An 18,772-nucleotide genomic window follows, 5' to 3' on the forward strand; every position below is an offset into this window, starting at 1 on the left:
CATCTCAAAAATATAAATGTGTTTTATTACAGTATTTTGACTTTACAGTGAAAAAATGCCATGCAGAACTCGGAAAATTAAAACATTTCATAATATGTCAATTATTTAGATATTATCCATATTAAATTATGTTTCATATATAAATGTTTGATCTGTAATGAAAGCCCTATTTGTCCTGAATAACATGATATATATAGGTGTTGGTGCAGTTAATGTTAAAGAGACAACTTAAGGTTGAACAAACATATAACTCAAGTTCTAGGGCTTGCTTTTCTTTTTTGATTGTTTAATTTTTTTGTTTTCATGAAAAAAAACATACCAGAATACATCAGAGCTCGACAAATCCCAGGTGTCATAGCACCTGAGAATTTTGCCTTTGCACTTGGGATATGCAAGCCCCTTACCTTCAAGGTGGACAGGCGGCCAGCAGCATGCTTGGTGACAAGGGAGCTGTGATGTCCCTGCTCTGCTCCCCAGTGCGCCATTTAATGAGACCGGGGCCGGGAAATGACGTCATGTTCTGGCCCCGGCCTCACTAAGTGGCGCGTGAGGAAGCAGAGCAGGGACATCACAGCTCCCTTGCCGCTGGTAACAATACGCGCAGCCAGCCGCCCGAACAAACACGCATTGCAGATCTTTCTTTTTGTACCATTTGGTAGTGGTGTGGATGTTTCGATTTATAATTAGCTTTTTTAGGCATTGGAGCAGTCAATTTGTCTTTATCAATAATATCTGGAGACATGACTAGACATATCTGCAACACAAAGACAATACAAGGTAGTTTAAAATTAAGCCAAATAAAATTAAGAGATTTTAAAGAACCTGGGGGGGGGGGTTGTTGACACAGGAGATCCTTCCTGGCTAGCATCAATGCGGTCAGTAAAATCTGCACAGCTTAAATAGTAACTTTTTCAAATTAAGCGTCAATTTCCTGGAATTCCGACCGCGCAAGCGCAGTAGCGCGATCAGAACTCGGATGGAACGCATCACCTCCCGGGCGTGCGTTCCACCTCTGTGCACATGTGTCTCGCTCGGGCAGTGATTTGCTGCTGCTAGAGACCTCCTCTAGCGGCAGCAAATCACTTTGTCGGTAACATAGATCGCAGGATGCAGACAGGCCACTTAGCTCTCTACCCAGGAGGCTATAAAGCCGGATCCCCCTGGCAGCAACCCATGTGCCTCAGCAAAAACATTCCAGATGCGGTCTGTTCCTTATGGAACAAGAAAGAGAACTGAGGGCCCATTGCAAGGTTGGTGTCTTATACCTGTTGGGGGAGGAACTTTCAATTTTAATTTCAGATGCTTGTCCTAAGGAAGAGTACATCCCTATTGTGCCCTATGTAGTGTCACCCTATGTCAGGAAAATAAGGATTCCTAAGTTGAGAGTATGTCACCGAAGGGAATTTGCTGCAAACATGTCAATAACTTAGTTTTGATTGTTTTTAACATGAAAAGGATACACACGGTATATTTTTAAAATCCCTATGGTTTCAACCATAGGGATTCAAGTTAATCAGAGTGAATAATTTACAGCCTTTAATTGAAATACTGAACATTTCAAAATTGCAGTGTATCTAAACAGTTTTATTTATTTTAAGGTCACTTCATACAAAGATATTTCCGAAAGCGCACTGCAAAACTGAAATTAAGCTAATATGCAACAACGAAAACCTTAAAATTTTGCACAAGTTCAAAACAATATATGGAATTGTTGGTATAATCTATTGGCCATGGCTGTAAACTGCAGGAATCCAGATCTGTGAATCGTGTTTTAATTTCGGTCCTCAAACTGTGTCTTGTTTTTTAACAGATAAGCTGCCAGGTATTCTATGGGGTTAGGAGGCCTGCAAAAAAATAAAAATAATGCTAATATAATAATCAAAAACTCAGATTGTGCATGAATCTAATATGAGAAACATTAGACATACTTTGTGATCTAAGTGGACCACTTTAAGTAATTTATGTAAAGTATAATTTTCATGACATATTCCAGTCTGGAAGTATCCCACCCTCACCTAGTATAACTGCAATAAAGATTATACAATTGTTCACAAAAACATATTTAAAGTGTATACATCTTAGAAACCTATATTTAAACTAAATCTACACATGTGGTAGACTGTAAGAATATGTATAGAAAGTAATAAAAAATGCAACAGTTACTAAAGTAATTAATGTATATTTATGATAAAGGATATAGTTACTCCCTTATTTGCCGTTATAGCGTAATCCTTTAAGGACGGAGGAAATAGTACAAGTTCTGATCAAAACAAACCCTAGAATTTGAGCTATATATCTGTCTGTCTATCATAATTTACCTCTTCCATATTAAGTGCACTCACACTTATTATATATCATTTTGTTTAGGATAAACAGGGTTTATCACACACACATATAAATAGGTAGGAAAACACTATTGCGTTGGTAATAGATGTTTGCATTCCTAACGAAATAGTGTTCCTCTAAACACATAAAATTGGTTAAATAATGCAGTTTTTTTAAAGCAGATCTGTCATCAAAATTAAAGGACCACTCCAGGCACCCAGACCACTTCAGGTTAATGAAGTGGTCTGGGTGCCAGGTCCCTCTAGGATTAACCCTTGTTTTTTATAAACATAGCAGTTTCAGAGAAACTGCTATGTTTATAATAGGGTTAATCCAGCCTCCAAATCCTCTAGTGGCTGTCTCACTGACAGCCGCTAGAGGCGCTTGCGTGATTCTCACTGTGAAAATCACAGTGAGAGCACGCAAGCGTCCATAGGAAAGCATTGTAAATGTAAATGCTTTCCTATGAGACCGGCTGAATGCGCTCGCAGCTCTTGCCGCGCATGCGCATTCAGCCGAAAGGGAGGATCGTAGGCGGAGAGGAGGAGGAGAAGAGCTCCCTGCACGGCGCTGGAATAAAAGGTACGTTTTAACCCTTTACTCTCCCCAGAGCCCGGCGGGAGGGAGTCCCTGAGGGTGGGGGCCCCCTCAGGGCACTATAGTGCCAGGAAAACGAGTATGTTTTCCTGGCACTATAGTGGTCCTTTAAGTAGTCTCAGCTTATTTAAGGAAAGAACACCTGCAGTAATGATCTACTGTCCTACTGGAGACCTTAAGGAGTTCTGAAGATTATATAGAGCATAGAAGGAAAAGAGTACTGCTAAGCTCTACACAATTTGCTTATTACAGCTCTATTCGTCCTAGAGAAGCGGCATGGGTTAACATTGGGTGGGTTGACATGGAGGGGTGAGGGGAAGTTGCCAAACAATGGCCAAAATTGCTGTTCAAATTAGTTTTTTTGCATTTTTCACACAAACAAATATGAACACTAGCTTTGGACAGTGTTTGTGACCAAGTGGCTACTAAAAAAGACTGGACATACCCCATTTGCAATACATTGGGTTGTCTACTATTGCAAATGGTATGCCATCATGGGTGTAATTCTCATTCCTGGGCTACCATACGGTCTCAAAGGCAGCATAACCAATCTGGCGAATATGAAAAAAATGAAAAATATAACATGCTATATTTGACCCTGTAACTTCTCAAAACCCCATAAAACCTGTACATAGGGGGTGCTGTTTTACACGTGAGACATCGCTGAATACAAATGTGTATTTTATTGCAGTAAAAACAGTATTATGACATTTACAGTTAAAATGTAACGTAGAACTAAAAACATTTTTACAAAGTTATTTTCTTCCATTTTTTATATTTTATTCATATTAAATTATTTTTCATACCCAAGTATTTGATGGTAAATGAAAGCCCTGTTTCCCCTGAATAAAATGATATATTATTATATTCAATAAGTGTGGGTGCACATAATATTAAAGAGGTGAATTACGCCTGAACAGACATATAGCTCAAATTCCAGGTTTTGTTTACATTTTGTTTTGATCACAACTTGTACATTTGGCTCAGTCCTTAAGGGGTTAAGCAAGAGTAAACCAAACATGTCTTGAATATTTATACATACACATGCACACACATTGAAAATACAGAAAGATACTACACTGGATGTAATATTTACTTTCAACAATAAAAATAAATGATTGACAGCTTTCCTTTTACGGATAACTATAAGCACTACTGTTCGCTGTAGTTGTTATGGTGTCAGTAGTGCCCTGAAGCTACCACCCATTGTACGTAGTCAACCCCCGCACCAACAGGACCAAATTACCAGGTATGAGACAAATGCTAACCTTTCCTTTGCCAGCACAGAAAGCCCTTGTAACAGTATTGGAACCACTGTTTGGTCAAGATATGCCCGAGTAGGTAAAGCCTGCAGATCAACCTTCTGTTTGGATACTTTTTCTGTGTTGGCCTTCTCATTTTCTACTATTCTCTGAGAGAGGGGAAAAAATAAAGAGCTTTAGCAAAATAAAAGCTGTTAATGTTTAGACTTTCCAGACTTAAGAAAATGGTTAACCCAAAAATGTATAAAACAAAACACCCCAATGAAACAAGTCAACATGTAAAGCAGAATCAATTAAGCAGTCCTCTATCACCCCCGCCCTCAATTTACTTACCATTTACTCTATAAAACTAGATGACCAATGATAATGTAAACTTACTAAACTCTACATTGAATAATTCCAAACCAAGTTGAAACTTCTCAAAAATTATCTCCCATTTTGAACAGATACACAAGGAAAAGCAAGCACTGATTAAAAGCAAAAGTGGAACTATCAATTGCCAACCCACCAACTAGTCTTTTTGGTCAGTGGTGACAGCTTGCATAAAATAAATGCTCACATCGGTCTGAGAAACTGAAGGCCATTTAGTCATCTTGCACATAAGTGCACTTAGCATAATGAAAGATAAAAAGAAAAAAAAAGTGGCAAGTGCACTTTAATAATGCACTCTAATCCAATAAGGTGGCAAACAAATTGCGTAACCCAATTTGCTCTTTTCATATCCAAATATAGTTTATAATAAAGTGTTCCGCCAAGCACCATGATCACTTCAGTATTTTGAAGCTGTCAACTTGCTTGGAATCTGTATGTGCAGTATTTCAGTTTGTTTGAGGTTGCTGCCAGTGGTATAACTTGTTCTGAACTGGCTAATGTTAAATATGTGCCTATTTGCACAGTCACCCTATCTGTGCCACCTCACCCCGTCCTCTGGAAAATACCTTCCCCTGGTACAGTGTGGGGGGGTGTTTGACAACCATGCCAGTGATGGTTACTCTAACCAAAAAGTGGACAAAAACAAGCAGCGAGAGAGGTGAGAACGGACAACAGCTCAATTAGCCTGCCCTTCGGTCTGGGGTTGCTGTATCTCTCATGCAGAGAGAGCCGGCCTTTATTTTGGATGTTCTGCCCTTTGGGTGGAATAAGTCAGAGTTGCAAATGGCCAGGTTCTCTCTGTAACGGCACAAGATGAGCTGAAAGCAGCTTGATAACGGAGTGGGGACCCACCGAAGGACAGGCTAATTGAGCTGTTGTCTGTTCTCAGCACTCTTTTGCGTCTTGTTTTTTGCTCTCTAACCAAAAAGTGTTTTACTTGCAAAGAAACAAATCTCTGAATTGAATAGTGCTGTTCATTCAGCAATTATTTCCCACTACAAACATGATGATCATGGTCTGTAATTACTAAAACACCTCAATACAACCACTTTTACAAAGTGGTGTAGCACATGCAATTCTTCATTCACACGTAAGAACTGTTAATAGGGACTGGTCAGAAGTCTAACCAAAACAAAGTAGTAACAGAAAAAGCAGTCACATTGCTATGAACAGCAACTAATACGTTGAGGGTTTGTTCATGACTTATCCTACTATTTAGGCAGGGTCCCGTATAATGGCATATAAGGCATTTTAACCAGAATTTTACATTTTTGAGTGTTATCGTTTTCAAAATTAGCTCAAGAAAGACTAAAAGAGAATGTTGAAAATAAAAGCTTACTCGTGTAACATTCCTACTTACCTGTGAGTCATAAAAAGGCCAGCATGCCACAAAACAAATATACAGAGCATTATTGTAAAAGCACTTACAAAGTATACTTTAGCCAACCTATACAGGAAAGTGTGACTGGTTGGATAAGCCCCTTCAATTGCACATAATTATATTATGCAAGGTCATTAATCCGTACAATCAGGGTTGGACAGGAAAGATCAGAACAAGGGTGTGTGGCAGAAAGGGGTAGTATTGTACCTTGAATATAATAACCCCCCAAGTAGGCATGTCAGTTTGGTTCCCCCACAGGGTTGTCCATGTGCATTCCCCTGCTGACGGTTTAACAAAGTATAAGCAAATTTTATTGCACATTTGTAATAGCCTCCCAATTCTATAGGGAAGCATGCGATTGGCTGAGATCATCAAGATTGATAATCTCAGAAATGGAGGAAGGGCGAGCTGCGGTGACAGAAAAATGTGTTTAAAACTATTTCTATCATGCGATCGGAGGGAGTCCAGCCATCTAAATATTTAAACACTACAGTGTCAGGAATATATGTTTGTATTCCTGACACTATAGTGTTCCTTTAAATTACGGTTTACAGAGTTCCATACAAGCAATAGAATCTTCTCCCAAATCTGAAGTGGGATTGTGAGAATATGTAAACTTAAAAATTACCTTGTCCTCATAAAAGACAGTGTGTGAAGGTAATAAAGATAAAAAGCCTTTAGTACACCAAAGTTTATTTTCCCAAGTTCTAGCCACACATCTATGGCATCAACCTCTCAGGCACCATGCAGTTATGTGACAGACTTCCAGGGTCAAACTTTCTTGGATTTTAAACTGCTTGCCGAGATGTGTAATTTCAAGTAACTCCTGTGCACTACAAATTTACAGAGGGAAAACACAACACCCCTTGTGTATGTTCAATATCTCAGGCATAAGAAACCAATTCCAGCCCTCAGGAATATCAGCAATCATTGGACAGAAGGCACCAATGTCCCTATGATGGATAGTCAAAGACTCAGGCTTTTGTAGGTGATCCATATTTTATACACCACATGGGGGAGGTGGGACATCACCTTTTAAAGGCTTAAAGCAGGCATGCCCAAAAGGTAAATCCCCAGATGTTTTAGAACTACAACTCCCATGATGCTTTGCATGCATTTAGAATGACAAAACATCATGGAAGATGTAGTTTTAAAACATCTGGGGATCTACCTTTTGGCCACCCCTGTCTTAAGGAGTTCCCTGTCCAGTCCAAGGGAAGAAGTTCAAATTGTAAATATGGCAATAAACACGCAAGGAAAGAATTTGCATCTGGCATGATGCATCTATATAATTAAAAAAAAAATTAAAAACAATTTTTACCCACTGCCAATTTTATTTACTAGCTAGTGGAAAGAGGAACACGTGGGTGGACAGCTGCAGAACAATATAATCCAACTGAAAACACCAATACCACTGATCATGTTGTGTGGGAACATAAGGGGTTATACCACTGGGCCTCTTCTGACAAAGCTAGGTCTCTGAAGTAAAGTGTCTCATTCCTTCACCCCAAAAAACGCAAATGAAGTGCCCACTGGAGTGATTAAAGTAATGAATGTAAACACACACACAAAATGCTTTATGTATGAAGAGTGTGTCCTCGTTTTCATTTTACAAAAAGTGATTTCAATATTGCTTGGCCCTTTTATAAATAAAAGGGACACTATAGTAGTCACCAAAACAACTTTAGCTTAATTAAACCATTTTTGTGTGTAGATCATGCCCCTACAGTCTCACTGCTTAATAATCTGCCATTTAGGAGTTACATCACTTTATTTCTTATCTCCTGCTCTGTTAATAGCTCGCTAGACCCTTTAGGTTTCTCCTGTTTTATTTTATTTATTTATTATTGCCATTTATATAGCGCCAACAGATTCCGTAGCGCTTTACAATATTATGAGAGGGGGATTTAACTATAAATAGGACAATTACAAATAAACTTACAGGAACAATAGGTTGAAGAGGACCCTGCTCAAACGAGCTTACATTCTATAGGAGGTGGGGTGTAAAACACATTAGGACATTCCTGTATGTAATTAAAGTACAATTTACAGAATACAAGATAAAATGTTTAAGTTACATCTGATTGAAAATAAAATTTTGCTTCCATGCAGGCTGTGTCAGTCACAGTCAGGGGAGGTGTGGCAAGGGCTGCATAAAAATAAACAAATATGATTTAACTCCTGAATGGAAGTGAATTGAGCAGTGAGACTTCAGAGGCATGGCCAATACACAAAAACAACTATATTAAAGTTAAATAGTTTTGATGACTATAGTGTCCCTTAATTCTTGTTAATCCCTCTGACTTTCAAGCAGACAACAGAACCCTTTACTTCCTGGTTTGTTTAGCTCAGTGTAGCCAAACTCAAGATGCATATCATTGCCCAAAGCACCTCCATTGCAAAGTTTGTGATTGAACAGCCACAGAGCTTTGGAAGAAGGAGATGGCATGCAAATGCAGCATACAAGAGTACTGCAGCTTTTACAAGTGGTTTTTAGTAATACCCAAAATAAAAAAAAGAAAGCGAAGTGTCCCTTTAGCTCAGCAGTATTTTCAAGTACATGGTGACATCTGATTTCTGCAATGAAATACAATCCGTGTGATTTGGGTACGCCTTCCTAATGTTTGTATGTATAGCACCATGGTAAGTTGAATAATTTGCATTATATAAAAAAAAAAAATATGTTTTTAACTTAAAGGGACACTGCACTACCCCAAAAAAAGTGTATATGTATATAATATATATATATATATATATATATATATATATATATATATATATATATATATACACACACACACATATATATATATACATACACACATATACATGGTTTAATAGACATACCTCCAATGAAAACAAATGCATTTTTTTCATTGGGGTATATATGAAAAAACTCTAACAAAAGCTACAGATCTCTTACCTGAAGCCTTGGCCAACCCTTTCCCTTCAAACCCCGCCCAGGCTTTTTGTTGCTGTCCAATCACAGACTTCCCAATGAAGCTCAACGAGGTCTTTGCAAGGCAATTGCTTCCTCTTGAGTTTAGCTGAACTAAGCTAAACAACCAGGAAGAAACAGGACCCATGCTTGAACGCCAGGTGGGTGTAACCAGATTAATTTATAAAAGAGTCAATTTCTATTGAAGTCTAAAGCATTGTAAAATGAAAGAAAGAAAGAAGACACACTCTTCACACACAACGCATTTCAGAAAGCTTTAGAGGTCCTGAGTGTTCCTTTACGTTATGTTGGCATAAAATATGAAATTCACTTTAAAATTCCCAGCAATTTACAATTTTATCAATAACCCTGAATGGACAGTAACACAAAAACACAAAACTAAAGATAAATTAATAAAGAAAGAAAAATATCCAAACCAAAACAATTTAAATAAAACTACAACATCTCTGAAAACATGGCTGAACTAGTGAAAACCAAAAATGTTAAAGTGACATGCTTTAGTTATCCTAGATGGAAACAGAGCAGGGTTAGAATGAATATAAACACATAACATGATCTATATTCTATGTTACAGATTGGCACACACAACTAAATGCTATCATGCAGAATTTGATAGTGTCATGCCAGAAGGCTATAACCAGATTGTTCTAAATTGATTGCTTAAATCGAGGAAAATTTGAGCATTGCACATCACTCAGATTCTGCGAGAATCAGTGCTTCAAGACAGCTCATTGTTTGGTACCTCAACATTTTCTGTGAGACCATATTCAGAATGAGGATTTTCCGAAACCTGTAAAATAAAACACTAGTCAGCAAGGCTCTATACAAAACTATGCCGAGGTTAGCGCTCTGGTATCTTTCTTCTCCAGTACCTGTGTCTGCCCCTCCATACTCTGCTCTGCCTCCATAGTCAAAGATTTTCACAGAAAGAAAAGATACACCTAAAACGACAAATTATAGAGTTATCAGCTTTCACTGCCTTTAATCTGCAATTAAGTGTGATAACTACAAATATTTCATGTAAACAAACGCAGGCACGTTTATTTTTAGAAATAAAGTGACGAGTGAAAAACAAAAGTTACAAACACATTATTATTGGATAAAATGTTTTTGGCAACTGAATTTTTTTTATTGATATTGATAATAAAATTATGTATAAAATATGTCTGTAAGCAAAAACAAATATTGTGTTTTCCAAAGGTGTGCTATGTGTAACAAGAGGGGGAATCACTGGATCTAAAACAAGAAGGCAGCAAAAAAATAGAAATTGCCTCTTTAAATGAGCCCACTAGACAGCATAACCAACACTCACTAGTATTTGTGGTGTGAATATACAGCAAGGCAAATTATTTGGTTTGGAGACAAACTTTTTAAGCAGTTTAACCAATATCTGGGATTGCCCTCATCTGAACCCTTACTCATCATATTGCAAATGTGAAAATGTAAAAAAGTTCACTTTGGATGTTTTTTTTCCTTTCTGCATGGATACTCTATCTATAATGCTAGTGACCTCTCCGGAAAAAAGGATGTTCCAGACATATTTAATCAAAACAGAGTTCTCCCATATAACTGTGTGTGACCCACTCAGAATATACGTTATTTGCTAGATTACAAAGCTTTGGAAAGGAAATAGACAGTAGCATCACTACTGCAAGTGCTTTCACTGAATGCAATATCAGTGCAACCCGCTATGGAGTTAACAATAGCAACTGTGAAGTAACCTGCATGAATTAATTTAGAAATCCTGCTAAACTTTCTATACTGACAATGCGCACATGGTTTAAGCCTATATACATGATATCTACTTTCTAGATTCTATTGATCTCTGCCTGTTTGTGGCTTAGTCCAAATGACTGGACTTAGTAACCATTTATCATCTCCCTGAAAACGGTCACATCCGCAAATAAATATCCTAGGTACGTTTTTCTTAAAAATACATCTTAAAGTGTTAAAGAGACAGGCTTCTTTCATTTCAAATGTCGCAAAACTGTGAGCCCATTTCTATGCATGGCATTTCTCCAAATAGTTTAGATTCGTGATAAGAGAAAGCTTACCAGCGCTAGGCCAGGTTAAATAGTGAAATGGCTGCTTGAGCTACTGACTGCGAGTCGTTACTGCATAGTTACCTGCTGCCACAACAACACCGCCCCTCCAGCTCGCACACTGCTGCCTTCTATGAAAAACCGGCGCCTGAGCCGTAAAGCGAGACCGAACACCACCAGAATGAAACACAAACACACCGAGGAGACAGAAAGCAGCTCGCCCACTGCGCTGACGTCATATCCTCGCGAGCACGCGAACGCGAATCCACTAGGTGACCTGGCCATGTGAGTCTAGTTGCTTGGAAACGGTGGCATTACTTAGTGATAGAGCGTTAGCGTTCTAGTTCTGGAACTTTTAGCTACATTTCAAGCAGGTCTCTCTGGGAGCCTTTATTTGCTGCATTGTAGATTGGCAATTCTTAGTAGTATACAGACCAGGTCTCTATGTAGAGAATTTTAGCAATATAATACGTTCAACCATAATTGATCTCTTTCATATTAAGTGTACGTACACTTAGATATAATTCTGTTCACGAGAAACAGGGCTTTCAATTCACATAAAATATTTATATATGAAACCATTTTATCCACACTTCCTATATATCATTTTGTTCAGGAAAATGTGGTTTTAATTTCAAATAGGGCTTTTAAATATTTATATATGAAACATAATTTAACCCCTACCTGACCAATGATGGAAGTTAATCCCAGATCGCCGCGATTGCGGGGTTAACGCTCCTTCGGTCTGCCTGGGTATTCGAGTCAGACCAGGAGCACCCGATCGCGCTGTCCCTGTGTAACGAAAATATACCCCAACATGCAGGATTCAGCTAAACAGAAGACAACACAGAGGGGAGATACGTCTACCGGACCTTAGAGTGGCCGGACTCGACGTATATAGGAGAAGTACAGAGTCAGGAACAATCCGAGGTCAAGGGCACAAAGAGACAGCGTAAACTAGGACTAGCCGGGGTCTGGTACACAGAAAACAGCAAACAGAACAGATAAGGATAGAGATAACGTAGTCAGAAAACAAAGCCAAGGTCAAGTAAGAAGGAACACAACTGAACACAAGAAGCGCTAAAGGGAACTGAAACAGAAACCACGATAGGGCAAGGAACTAAGGGAAAAAGGTGAGTATAAATAACTAAATACCTATTTTGATTGGCCCCTGTCATATCCACGCCCCCAAAAGGTAAGTGTATGGGGAGTGTGGCATGACAGGGACCAATGGGAGGCCTTTTACAATTTAGGCTCCCACTGTCCCTTTAAGAGCGTGCCCGAGACCCGTGGCGCGCTCTTAGAGTCAGGCGGGACACGTGACCGCTTCTCGCGGTCACTGCCCATCCTCCTGTTCCAGTCGTCGGATGAGCCGCGTGAAAACGAGAATGGAAGGAACGCACAAGGCGAGGAGCGTGAACAGCATCAGCGGAAATCCAACTGTGCTCCCCCATAGCCCATAGCCCTTCCAATGCACCAGGTATTGAAGTCGACCTCTAAGGAAACGAGAGTCAAGAATGGCAGAAACTTCAAACTCCTCATGACCCTCCACAGAGACAGGAGGGGGAGGAGGGTATGCCGGATATAGCTGTTGCGTACGTAAGGCTTCAACAACGAAGTGTGAAAGACATTGGGAATATGCAGATTCTTAGGAAGACCCAAGGCATACGAAACAGGATTAACCTTATGCAAAACACGATAAGGACCAATAAAGCGGGGAGCCAATTTCATAGAAGGCACCCAGGAGGCGAATATTTTGCGTGGAAAGCAAAACCCTGTCCCCCACGACATAAGAAGGAGCCGCCCTGCGATGCTTGTCAGCCTGCACTTTCTGGCGAGCAGCAGAATCCACCAAAGAACGCTGAACCTGCTCCCAAGTATTACGCAAACCAGCCAAATGCTCATCCAGAACTGGCATGCCCTGTGAGGAGAAAGCAGCCGGAAGAACAACGGGATGCTGGCCATAGACAACGTAAAAAGGACTTTTGCCGGAAGAATCATGAGTAGCGTTATTCTGAGCAAACTCAGCCCAAGGAAGAAGGTCAGACCAATTGTTCTGATGGTGGCATACGAAACAACGAAGGTACTGCTCCAGAGATTGATTGGCACGTTCAGCAGCTCCATTAGACTGGGGGTGGTATGCGGAAGAAAATGAGAGAGTTATACCCATTTCCGAACAAAAGGCTTTCCAGAACCTAGAAATAAATTGGCTACCCCTATCGGACACAATAGATACGGGAATGCCATGCAACCGAAACACCTCTCTAGCGAAGATAAGTGCCAGTTCCCTAGACGTGGGCAGCTTGCGAAGAGACACAAAGTGGGCCATCTTGGAAAACCGATCTTCTATCATTAGGATAACTGTGTTACCATTCGAAGGGGGTAATTCCACAATAAAATCCATGGACAGGTTAGACCAAGGTCTCTCGGGAACGGGTAACGGATGCAACAGCCCACAGGGAACTCTACGAGAAGATTTCATACAGGCACAAGTAGTACAAGCACCTATATAGTCGGTGACATCCTTGCGTAAGGAATCCCACCAGAAATACCGAGAAACAGCTGACACCGTTTTGGAAATACCAGGATGTCCAGCAGTCTTAGTGTCATGATACAACGACAGAATCTCCCGTCTCTCGGGAACATCAACGAATAGTTTATCAGTAGGCCTCTCGCTAGGGGCCATGCTTTGTTTCGCTTGTATGACCTGCAAGAGGGACGTGGAAATCGCCAAAATAGTATTAGCTATTATCCTGTCTAGGGGAATGACGTGAGTAACATCAATCTCCTGTTTGTCAGCAGTTTCTAACTGTCTGGATAGAGCATCTGCTTTAGTGTTGCGATCACCTGGCCTATAGGTGATAATGTAATTGAAATGAGACAAAAACAGTGACCACCTAGCCTGCCTAGAAGACAATCTTTTAGCCTCACTAAGGTACGATAGGTTCTTGTGATCCGTAAATATGAGGATAGGATCCTTAGTTCCTTCTGACAAATGTCTCCATTCTTTAAGTGCTAAAATAATAGCAAGGAGTTCGCGATTACCCACATCATAATTCTTTTCTGCTTTGGACATTTGTTTGGAAAAGAAGCCACAAGGATGCAATGGCTTATCAGGCGACTCTCTTTGGGATAAGACAGCACCTACCCCGATATCGGAAGCATCCACTTCAAGAATATAGGGCAATGAGGGGACAGGATGCTGTAAAATAGGTGCAGAGGCGAACGTAGTCTGAAGAAATTCAAAAGCCTGAAGTGCCTCGGGAGACCAGACACGAGTATTGCCATTCTTTTTTGTCATACGGGTGATAGGCGCTACAATAGAGGAAACCCTTTAATAAAACGTCTATAATAGTTAGAGAAACCAAGAAAACGCTGAATGGCTTTCAAACCTTGTGGTAGAGGCCATTCTATGACAGCAGAAAGCTTCTGGGGATCCATGCGAAAACCTTTAGCGGAAATCAAATACCCCAAAAACTGGACTTCGGATTGGTCAAATAGACATTTTTTCCAGTTTACAATAAAGACCATTAGCAAGAAGGGTCTTCAGAACTGTTGTAACATGTCTGTGATGAGTGTGTAAATCTGTAGAATATATTAATATGTCATCCAAGTACACAATTACAAATGTGTGAATAAAGTCTCTTAACCCCTTCAGGACGGAGTCAATAGTGCACGTTCTGTTCAAAACAAAACGTAAACAAAAACTGGAATTTGCGCTATATGTCTGTTCACCCTTAGTTCCCCTCTTTCATATTATATGCACCCACACTTATTATATATCATTTTGTTCAGGAGAAACAGGGCTTTAATTTATCATTAACTATTCATATATGGAACATAATTCATTATGAATAAAATTTAAAAAATATGTGAGAAAATAAGATATTTTTTAAAATTTGTATTTCCGTCTGACATTTTAGCTGTGAATGTCATAATACTGTTAGCTTTTACTGCACAAAAATGCACATATTTGTAATCAGCGATGTCTCACGGGTACAACAGTACCCCCCATTAACAGGTTTTATGGTGTTTTGGAAAGTTACAGGGTCAAATATAGAACGTTCCATTTTCAAATAGAAATTTGCCAGATTGGTAATGTTACCTTTGAGACGGTATGGTAGCCCAGGAATAAGAATTACCCCCATAATGGCATACCATTTGAAAAAGTAGACAACCAAAGGTATTGAAAGTGGGGTATGTTTAGTCTTTTTTAGTAGCCACTTAGTCACAAACACTGGCCAAAGTTAGCGTTCATATTTGTTTTTGTGTTAAAAAAGCAAAAAACAAATATTTGGCCAGTGTTTGTGACTAAGTGGCTACTAAGAAAGACTGGACATACCCCACTTGCAATACCTTGGGTTGTCTACTTTTGCAAATGCTATGCCATCATGGGGGTAATTCTCATTCCTGGGCTACCATACGCTCTCAAAGGCAACATAACCAATCTGGCAAATTTCAATGTAAAAAAAAATGAAATGCAAGCCTTATATGTGACTCTCTAACTTTCCAAAACACCATGAAACCTGTACATGGGGGGGTACTGTTATTCTCGGTAGACTTCACTAAACACAAATATTAGTGTTTTAAAACAGTAAAACATATTACAACAATAATATAGTCCATAAAAGTGCAGTTCGTTTGTAAAAAATGCAAAAAACGTCACTTTTACTTAAAATATCATCGTTGTAATACAATTTACCAGTTTGAAACACTAAAATTTGAGTTCAGCGAAGTCTCCCGAGTAAAACAGTACCCCCCCATGTACAAGTTTTATGGTGTCTTGGAGAGTTACAGGGTCAAATATAGTGCTTGCGAATTAAATTCTCTGCACTTTCTCCCTGTGTTGTCAGGTATGTCAATCAAATGTTAATTAAACAAATCACCTAATTATGTTAAAAGATTACTTAAATATACACGTAGAATTGTAATATATATGCATTTATAGGTATTTAAATTCTACGTGTATACTAATGTAATCTTTTATGTAATTATATGTATTTATCTATATATATATTTGCGGTTATTTGCATTTTATATATAGATAGATATATATAGAATGTCATTCTAAGTGTATTTTGTTACTAATATATATATATTAATAACAAAATACAGTTAGAATGAAATTACATATGTATATATAATTTATATAAAATTTTGTTTCAATATTTTATTTATTTATTATTGTAATTATACGTATATATATATATAATATATATATATATGTAGATCTATTATATATATAATATATATACATATTATATATATGTAACGTCATTCTAAGTGTATTTTAATACTAATATATATACTTATATTAGTATTAAAATACACTATGTATGACATTAAATATATATAATATGTATATATATTATATATATAATATATATATATACATATATTATATATATATAAATATATTTACAGTATTTTATTTTTTAACCTGTCTAATATTTTTTTTTTACACTACCTACCAGCAGGGGGACTGTCTAATATTTTAGACAGTCCCCCTGCTGGCATATCCACAGCCAGCTATAGGGTGCCATGTGATCGCTCTTTGAGAGCGATCACATGGCCCCCGGGGGCCTGATTTGCCGTGGGGGGGCTGCCTGGGCTGTCAGGCAGTCCTCCCGAAGCAGAGCGCCGGGTAGGTGAGTATCCTGGGTGCTCCAGGGCTCAAAGCCGTTACGGCGTTCCATGCCGCCGCAACGGCTTTAAAGCCCACTAAATGCGGGACGGCATGGAACGCCGTAACGGCGTTAACTGGTTAACATAGTTCATTTCATTCATCTACTTTTTTGTCAGGAGTGCAGTCATGGATTATCATGGTCATGGTTTATATATAGAATCTCACACACAACTTTAGATGATTAGACATGACAGCTGCAAACATTGCCAGTAATCAGCACACTCCATTCCTTTAACCCCTAACACTCAGTCCTCATTCTCCTTACTTCTGCTCATTCTGCTTTCCTCAAAGTGCCTACTCATAGGAGCAATGCCCTATCTTCTCCTCTTCTCCTTTTTTCTCATCTCCCTCAGCATCAAAATATCTCCTTACACCCACTTCCCTCAACAACACAATTACATTAACATTAATCCCTCTCTGCTTCACTTCCCCCCTTCTCTCATCTCAAGCCCTGCACTCATCTATATTCTCTCTCTCCTGCTAACTCAATCTCATCTTAGACCCTGCTCAAATAAAATCCATTCACACCTCCTGTCATTATCTCTCCTCCTACTTCTACTTCTAGCAGCTGGTGATGTCTCATCCAACCCGAGGCCCTTCACCTTGTCTGCTCACACTAAGACAACCAGAAACCACACAAACCTCTTCCACGTACCCTGCATTTTATCCTCCTTTACCAACATTCAGTGTGCACTCTGGAACGCCCATTCAATCTGTAATAATAATAAATCAACAGCTATACACGACCTTGTCATTTCTAACTCACTCACAATACAGGCACTCACTGAGACCTGGCTGTCCCCCACTGATAACACTACTCCCGCTTTTTTATGTTTCGGTGGACTACACTCCCAGACTCGACTGTAAAGGAGGTGGTGTAGGCACTCTTCTCTCCCCTCAATGTACTTTTCAACCTATCCTCCCTGCCCTTGCCCTTTCCTTTAATTCCTTTGAAGTTCACACTGTCCACCTTTAAGAATTGCCATCATCTATTGCCCTCCCCCTGGTCATCCTATGCTATTCATTGAACACTTTTCTTCCTGGCTACCCCACTTTCTCTACTCTAGCACTCCCTCATACTTGGGGACTTTAACATCCCAATCAACAACCTCAACTTCCCTGATGCCTTCCATCTGCTCTCTGTAACCTCCTCCTTTGGCCTCTTGCAGTTGTCTACTTCAGCAACTCATACAGCAGAAAACACTCATGACCTCATCTTCACCAATCTCTGTACCATCTCTAATCTCTCCACTGTTCCATTTCCTTTGTCTGACCACCATCTGCTAACATTTGACATCAGCATACCCCATACCCAAATTTCACCACCCTCAACTCTCCAATTTCGCAGAAACCTCAACTGCCCTGATTCCCAGCATTTCTCAACGAAACTCCAAACTCTTCTTTTACCCATCTGAAATCTAACTTTCCCTAACTCTGCATCCTCACTCTACAACTCAACTCTCTCATCTCAACTCGACATCATGGCACCTCCTACAATTAAATGCAGCAAGCACCCCTAATTACAATCCTGGCACACCAAGCTGACCCGTTACCTCCAAAAATATTCTAGAACTGCTGAACGCTGCAGGAGAAAGTCTCACTTTGCATCTGACTTCCTCCACTATAAATTTATGCTGCGCTCCTACAGCCTGCCTCTTTCCGCTGCAAAAGTAAATTACTTTAACACCCTCATAAGTACACTGTCCCATCAACCCAAACACCTATTTCACACTTTTGCTGCTCTTCTTCGCCCTTTTACTCCCCCTCCTTCTACCACCTTGTCCACCACAAACTTTGCATCTCACTTCACTGAGAAGATCTCTACAATCAGAGAGGAGATCGCTAATTTCTCTCCTTACCCTACCAATACATAACCCAACCCCACTCCCTCCACCATTCTACACTCATTCGCACCTGCTACAGCAGAAGAGGTTTCTGCTCTTCTCCGGTCCTCCCACCCCACCACCTGTTCCCTCGATCCTATTCCTTCTTATCTCATCTGCACTTTGTCTCCCTCTCTTGCTCTTCCTCTCACTAACATTTTCAGTCTCTCCCTTTCCTCTGGCACATTTCCCTCACCCTTCAAACATGCAACTGTATACCCAATTCTGAAAAAGCCCAGCCTTGACCCCAACTCCTCATCCAATT

The 18,772-nt window shown here is 39.6% G+C and overlaps 1 protein-coding gene across 3 annotated transcripts; it reads right to left on the reverse strand.

Moving 5' to 3' along the window:
• Positions 1-1,563: 1,563 nt before the first annotated feature.
• DPY30 (dpy-30 histone methyltransferase complex regulatory subunit) lies at positions 1,564-11,171 on the reverse strand. 3 transcript variants are annotated; one of them, XM_063441171.1, is made up of 5 exons: positions 11,023-11,171; positions 9,769-9,837; positions 9,639-9,686; positions 4,191-4,333; positions 1,564-1,844 (listed from the first exon to the last, which is right to left on the reverse strand). In XM_063441171.1, exons 2-5 carry the CDS (start codon positions 9,802-9,804, stop codon positions 1,772-1,774), a joined length of 300 nt encoding a protein of 99 aa, XP_063297241.1. In that variant the 5' UTR covers positions 9,805-9,837; positions 11,023-11,171; the 3' UTR covers positions 1,564-1,771. The 3 variants fall into 3 exon arrangements, with proteins under 3 accessions (XP_063297241.1, XP_063297242.1, XP_063297243.1); XM_063441172.1 differs by having other exon boundaries at positions 10,951-11,028; XM_063441173.1 differs by lacking the exon at positions 9,639-9,686.
• Positions 11,172-18,772: the final 7,601 nt, after the last annotated feature.

The sequence above is a fragment of the Pelobates fuscus genome, chromosome 2 (genome assembly GCF_036172605.1).
Source record: "Pelobates fuscus isolate aPelFus1 chromosome 2, aPelFus1.pri, whole genome shotgun sequence".
NCBI classification, from domain to species: Eukaryota; Metazoa; Chordata; class Amphibia; order Anura; family Pelobatidae; genus Pelobates; species Pelobates fuscus.